The sequence below is a fragment of the Sceloporus undulatus genome, chromosome 6, assembly GCF_019175285.1.
Source record: "Sceloporus undulatus isolate JIND9_A2432 ecotype Alabama chromosome 6, SceUnd_v1.1, whole genome shotgun sequence".
Lineage (NCBI taxonomy): Eukaryota > Metazoa > Chordata > Lepidosauria > Squamata > Phrynosomatidae > Sceloporus > Sceloporus undulatus.
Window position 1 is genome coordinate 112051527 of NC_056527.1, and position 7592 is coordinate 112059118.

The 7592-nt window shown below is 40.2% G+C and overlaps 1 protein-coding gene across 1 annotated transcript; it reads left to right on the plus strand.

The window, feature by feature from the left end:
* Positions 1-379: 379 nt before the first annotated feature.
* On the plus strand, positions 380-5358 carry LOC121933854 (vomeronasal type-2 receptor 26-like). Its single transcript, XM_042473846.1, has 5 exons — positions 380-550; positions 1778-2632; positions 2967-3194; positions 4043-4169; positions 4442-5358. The coding sequence occupies exons 1-5, from the start codon at positions 407-409 to the stop codon at positions 5356-5358; spliced, it is 2271 nt and encodes a 756-aa protein (XP_042329780.1). The 5' UTR covers positions 380-406.
* The last annotated feature ends 2234 nt before the right edge of the window (positions 5359-7592 follow it).

Consider the following 7592-nt stretch of genomic DNA (forward strand, 5'->3'; position numbering starts at 1 on the left):
GTGTAAATAAAATAACATCATAAATGCTCTGTTCAAACACTGGACATTGCTATGTTGATGATGACATGAAATTAGTTTGGTAGATCAGCTGATATTTGGAAGAACAAGACATCCTGGTCCCAGTTCTCCCCAAATTGTCCTCCTTACCCTTCAGGCTATTTGCGAGCAATGCCATTTGCAAATAATATTACAATCAAACATGGCAAAAATCAGTTTTTGAAGCAGATGTACTATTACAAAGATTTACTCCCTTTATAGATACTTTCTTCAAAACTACCAGCAGATCCTGGCCTTGGTGTTTGCAGTAGAGGAGATCAATGAAAATCCCCACATCTTACCCAATATCAGCCTGGGCTTTTCTGTCTCCAACAACTATTTCACAGCAAGGTGGACCTATTTTGCCTCAATGGAGCTTCTTTCCACACACAATAGATTCATCCCTAACTATAAGTGTGATGCCAAGGACAGTGTAGTCTCAGTTATTGTGGGGCCCAATCCCCAGTTCTGTCAATATGTGGCGACAGCGCTCCATCTTTACAAGATTCCACAGGTAAGATGTGCTCCCAAAATTATGGAGGGTAGCCAGTCCTGCACGCTAACCTTGCTCTTTCTTATTGCTTATGGATACTACTACTACTAATAATAATAATTATAATAATAATTCTTAATAATTTCTTCAAGGCAGGAAACAACAATTAACAGACAAACAATATTAGCTAAAAGACATCAGTTAAAGGAGAAATAAATGTATACATATTAGCACCATCCACATTTAAAATTCCTAATGTAAATTTCACAGTTTAAAAATCATCTGGATACAGGAAGAGATTTGTCTTTTATGCTCTTTTAAACAGTGCACTCGGCTGCTGGATCTCTTCCAGCAGGTTGTTCCACAGTTTAGGGGCAGCTGGCAGTTGCCAAACTAGTCTTGTCTGACTGCAGCAGACTTCCACCAGTGAAATGAGAGAGCAGGGTGAAGCCAGTATGCCAAAAATAAAGGAAGAAGAAGGGGAAATGATTTACCTCTTCATGTTGCTTATGGATCAAATCTAAAAAAAGAAAACCAATGCTGTCTTCCTGAAAGTCTGAAAGAATATTAACAACAGGTGGAACTTAAATCTACTGATATGAGAATCTATTCGTCTCTTAAACTTTCAGAGATCGGGGGGGGGGGGGGGAGACACAACCAAAGGAAATCTAGTAATATGATGAATTAAACAATTGTCTCTGGTAGCTTATTGAGAGGCAGCAAAGCACTGAAGTAGAAATCTGTATTCCAAAGAGCTTACCCTGTGCTGACAAAGTACCCTGCCTCCCAAAGGTGACGTTCAGGCTGTTATCCCATTCTTTATGTTGAAAAAAGTTTCAGTAGTTAGTCATGGGGGTGGCTACTTGTTCTTCTGTTCGGTGTGCATAGTCTCTTGTGCCGGTTATGGGATTTCTCCATCAGTAGGAAAAAATTAGAATTTAGTTCCTGAATAAATATAAATAAATAAATGAATAAATAAAACTTCTATTTCTACCTCGCTTTTTGTTAAAACAATCAAAGTGGCTTACCATACTAAAAGATATATATACAAAATACTCCCCCCCCCTTAAAAAAGAATTAACAGTTTAAGGTTAAAATTACATAAAACAATAACAGTGGGCAAAGTAATCACATATATTGGGGGATCGTTACATGGCTGAGTAGTTTATTCTACAGAGAAATATACAGATGGAAATAGGGACATGCTTGTTTTTGTTTTAAAACCATCATCCAATCTTCTTTCCTTAGCTCATATATGGATCTGCTCCCTTGATGGATAATACAGTTTGGACTGCGTTCTTTCACCAGATGTTCCCAAGTGACCACCATCAGAACCAAGGGATTCTACGGTTGCTGTTGCATTTCAACTGGACATGGGTTGGAGTGGTTTATGTAGATAATGACAGTGGTCAAAGATTTATACAGAACATAGTTCCCATGTTTTCTGAGAATGGTGTATGCTTTGCCTTTGTAACACCAATAAATAAAGAATCTTATTTCTTAGAAATTTACGATATGGCGCTTGGCTATCTTAAAATATACAAGCAGATCATGGAGCACACTGCCACTGTTGTGATCATACATGGAGAAAACCAGGTCATGATTGGTTTGAGATTAATTACCTATGCGCCAACTTTTTCTGCCACTCAAGCAAAGAGCAGAGTCTGGATTCTGACAGCTCAGATGGAATTCACCTCAGTTCCCCCTTTAAGAGGAACAACATTAGATGCCTTCCATGGCGCAATATTCTTTGCAGTTCCCTCAAAAGAGGTAGCAGGATTCCAGGCATTTCTTCAGTCAAGGAACCCTTTTTCTGAAAAAGAAGATGGTTTGATGAGAATCTTTTGGGAAGAGGCATTTGAGTGCAAGCTTCCTAGTGCCACCTCAAAGGAGAAAACTGACAATGCTTGCACTGGGGAGGAGAAACTAGAAAACCTTCCTGGGTCTGACTTTGAAATGGGTTTGACTAGCCAGAGCTACAGCGTCTACAATGCTGTCTATACTGTGGTCCATGCTTTGCAAGCCTTGCATTCAACTAGATTCATTCTCAGGGCAATGGCTGATAATGGCGGGCAGATGCTACTGACTCAACATCTTTGGAAGGTAATCTATACTGAACTACAGGCAGGAGTGTGCATAATATTCCTATGTTTAACTGTATCCACCCAGTCTAGAATATTGGCACCTGAATTCTAGATCTGCTCCAGTTTCGCTTGTTCTGGTGTAGACTTCTCTCTTTAATCACTAGTTGATTCATGCCATCTCTGCTATATTACAGAGGTGCCTCCAAGTAGAGAGATCACTAGATGTGATAGTAAATATACAGATTCTGATTGGAACATGTCAGTATGCTGAGTCTATAAAAGTAAATAAACATTAGCGATACATACACATTGTGGAATATCTTCAGGAATTACCTTGGTTTGATTCCTTTTAGCTACATCATTTTCTGCAAGGTGTCTCATTCAACAACAGTGCTGGGGAAAAGGTTTCCTTCGATAAGAATGGGAAGATAGAAACTGGATTTGATATCATCAACTGGATTGCAATCACAAATGATTCCTTCCGAAGAGTCAAGGTTGGAAAGGTTGACCCCATGGTTCCCTCAGATAAGCTGTTGGACATTTCTGCAGCTGCTATTACCTGGCCCCAAATGTTCAACCAGGTAGGTCTTTTCCACCTCTCAGGTTGCATGCAAAATATGTGGATATTCAGAAACAGTGGCTGCATCATAGTGCTAACACAGCTACAGAAGAAGTGGTGACTGGTGTCTTCCATGCCAGAATGGCTAAGAATTTGCCCTGAATTTTAGGGCAAACTCTAACTAAGGTATCTAAAGTCCTGAGCCTCTTTTAAGTATTATGTCCCAAGGCTTTGGGAAGTACTCTCAATTTTGTGCTAAAACTCAAAAAGGATTCCATCTAATGGTTTCTTCCTTAAAGATTGATTCATAGGAATGGCATCTCTTTTTTTTTATGCCTTGCTTAACAGGAGTACTCTTTTCCTGTAGACATATAATCACAAAAAAAACATGTGCAAGTGTTTCATATTGTTGAACTTCTAAACATTTTAGGTCTCTGTGAATATTTGTTTGAAACCATGTGATTTATGGATTTGCCCAAGAGATTCTAGTAATATTCTAGCCCATGATATCTATGGCTGGATTTGCACTGCAGAAATAGTGAAGTTTCACACTGTTTCACTACCATGGCTCAATGCTATGGAATACTGGAATTTGTAGTTCTGTGGGATATTTAGCCTTCTCTGTCAGAGATTTCTTGTGCCATGACAAACTTCAGATCCAATGATTCCATAGCATTGAGCCATGGCAGTTAAAGAGGCATGTCCTGATGCATTATTTCTGCAGAGCAGATGCAGTGTATGTGATACTAAGCATAGTATTCTGCAGAGCAACAAATGGTAGAAATTCAGAGCAACAAATTGAACATAGCGGTATAATTATTTTACATCACAACATTGGTATTACAGCATTCTCCTTTCATATCTTGACAGGCACAGCCCATTTCTCTGTGCAACGAAAGGTGTAACCCAGGCTATATGAAGGTTGAGAAAGAAGGGTATCCATTTTGCTGCTATGACTGTCTCTCATGTCCTGAAGGAGAGGTTTCAATTCAGAAAGGTAAGATACACACTACAAAACAATTTAGCTGTGTTGTAAAATATATACAAGTGTATGGTCACTTATTTCTTTACCTTTCAAGGCAAGGAATAATTCTACACCAGAGAAAACTTTCTTGATTCTAACAAAAAGTATCTGAAATGATTTTAAGTACAGCTTCCAGTGAATTCCTTATCTAAGTCTTAATATAAAACTTGATGGTACCAGTTCTGCCATTTTGTATAGTAGACTTTTCTCCTGAAGCTCATTTTCTTTCTTTGTCTGTTCTCCAGATATGACTGAATGCTCTCAATGTGCGGAAGAGCTGTTTCCAAACAGTGAGAAGACCCAATGCATTCAGAAACGGATAGATTTCTTGTCTTATGAAGAACCTTTGGGGATCAGCTTGGGCATGGTTGCTCTCTCCTTTTCTTTCACCACAGCCTTGGTGCTTGGGATCTTCTCAAAGTATTCAGACACTCCCATAGTCAAAGCCAACAACCGCAACCTCAGCTACACTCTCCTGATTGCCCTCTTGCTTGCCTTCCTCTCCACTTTGCTGTTCATTGGTCAGCCCCAGAAGGTGTCTTGTCTCCTTCGACAACCTGCTTTTGGGGTCATCTTCTCAGTGGCCCTTTCATGCATATTGGCCAAAACCATGACTGTTGTTTTAGCTTTCCTGGCCACCCAGCCAGGGTCCAGCATGAGGAAATGGGTGGGGAGGAGACTTGCCTGGTCTATTGTCATTTCGTGTTCTCTGCTTCAAACCACTCTTTGCACTGTGTGGCTGACAACCTCTCCCCCATTCCCAGATATTGACAGGCACTCCATGAAGGGAGAAATTGTCCTGGAATGTAATGAAGGTTCAGCTATCATGCTTTACTGTGTCTTGGGCTTCATGGGCCTGCTAGCCATTGTCAGCTTCACTGTTGCTTTCTTAGCCAGGAAGTTGCCTAGCAGTTTCAATGAGGCCAAACTGATCACCTTCAGCATGTTGGTCTTCTGCAGTGTTTGGTTGTCCTTTGTTCCATCCTATTTGAGCACCAAGGGGAAATACATGGTGGCTGTGGAGGTCTTCTCCATCTTAGCCTCCTGTGGTGGTTTACTGAGCTTCCTTTTTATCCCCAAATGCTTTATTATTTTGGTATTCCCTGAATTAAATAAGCCAGAACAGATAATAAGAAGGGGAATAGACTCAAAGATCATATAAACCCAGTTTAGCAGCTGTGCATTCTATTAGAAACAATGGGATTTTCACCAGTTGTGACTAATGGCTTGTTTTTTGTAATGACGTTAATCTAAAAATAAGCATAATTTAGGATAATATTTTTGTCAAGGCTGAGCAGTCCTAATCCCAATTCTAACTTGATCTCAGGTCGTAATTCAGTGATTTGGATGCCATGCCATGCTATTCAAAACCCATTGAAATGTGAAAGTATGGATACTGAAACCTTCCATTCTCAGATTCAGAATGTCCAGAACTTAGGGATGTAAAGAATATTCTCCAAAATTCGAAAATTAGTAGAAATATGTCTAATTCGAAAATTTCGAAAGCATTTTATAGAGAAGAAATTCTGATCACTTCTTGATCGTAAGAATTTTGATTTTTAATCATTTCCAAATGAAGTGAAGAGACGAAACTTTCAGCTGACAATGGCTGGGATTTGGAGTATTTTGTGTAAGAAAAGCTACCATTCATCCTGGGTTTTACCAGAGGCTATTTCCTTTGTTAGGGTGATTCCTCCCCCATCTTTGCTCACTCACAGCTTTACTTTGAAAAACAAAAGAGAACAAAAGGGGAGGCATTTTGTGTGTTGGTGGTAGATAAGACATTCTGCCCTTTATGCCATGCTCTTTTTGGTTGCATCACACACTCTTATTCATGGATATTTTGAACTCTCCTTACCCCATATATATATATATATATATATATATATATATATATTAAAATGCAAAATAAAAGTAGGTTTGCCTTAGCATCACCTTGAGAGAGCTGGAGAGAGGTTTGTCATGCCCTGCCTCTGAGGCTGAGAGAATGTGCACTCTCCTTGTCAATTATTATTATTATTATTATTGCATGACCTTAGCTTCACCATGGGAGAGGTGCAGAGAGAGAGAGTTGGTCATGCCCTGCCTTTAAAGCTGAGAGAATGTGACCCTCACAAAAGAGAAGAAGGGGCAGGGTGGGGTGCAATGGCAGGAATTCTGCCATGATGGATAAAACCTAGCATTCGAAGGTATTCCATGGGGTCATCCAACCACCCCCCTCTTCTACCATGAAGGAATACCTAGGAGTTGGAGTTGAAGCCGAGAGCATGTCAATTGCCCAAGGTCAGCCAGTGAATTTCTATGGTGAAATGGGAGGCTAGAGTGCAGAATATCCATGAATGAGAGAGTGTGACTTACCCAATGTCACCCTGTGGATTTACATGGCTGAGCTGGGATCAGGACACTAGCCTCCCAGTTCACCATAGAAATTCACTGGCTGACCTTGGGCAATTGACATGCTCTCGGCTTCAACTCCAACTCCTAGGTATTCTTTCATGGTAGGTTTTATCCGTGGCAGAATTCATGCCATCGCACCCCACTCTGCTCCTTCTTGAGGATTCCTGCTTGGCAGAAGAGCATTGCCACTTCTGCCAAGCAGGAATGTGCCTTCTCATCTGTGAGGGTCACACTGTCTCAGCTTCAGGGGCATCCCATGGCATAACTCCTCTTTATGCCAAGAAAACCCTTGGTTTGTCCCATCTTCCAGTGCCATCCTGATGTTGAACAGGGGTCAGACTACATGTCCTCTAGGATCCCATTTTTTTCCTATATATTACTTCATAGCAGAAGGGGGTTGGACTGGATGGTCCTGAAGGGTCCCCTCAACTCTACCATTTCTTGTTGGGGCTTCAATCACAGTTTATTTGTTGAGACTGGGCTTTTCCCCCCTTTTGTGTGTGTGCCTTCAGGTTTTTTTTAAGCATGGGAATGTTCTTTAAACCTCTGCCAAACTTCCTTTTGACATGGTAATTGAGTTTGAAATGCAAAGTAATTAGCGTAATTATTCGACTTGTCTTTTATTGTTATTCGAGAAATCTGTGAAAAATATTTCTCTAGCTGCTGAAAGGGAGAGAAGAAATCACCTTTTGAAAGGGGGACTTGTGGAACGAATATTTATTTAAAAAATTCTCATCAAGTTCTCAATGAACGAGAAGAAAAACGTGGGTTTCTCAAATCAATACGTTGCAGTTTGTTTGCTTTATGATGTGAATAAAAGCTGTTACAGTCACTTCTGGTAGGATCAACCCTTCCAAATATTAGAAGAATTAGTGTACCTTACCCCACCCCCATTTTACCAGATGCATTTCCTATCCACTGTGCCTCCTGCATGTTCTAAAAACTACTTTAACTATAAAGCACTAATGGTTTAGAAAGTTTAGTGAAAGTTCCATAAGT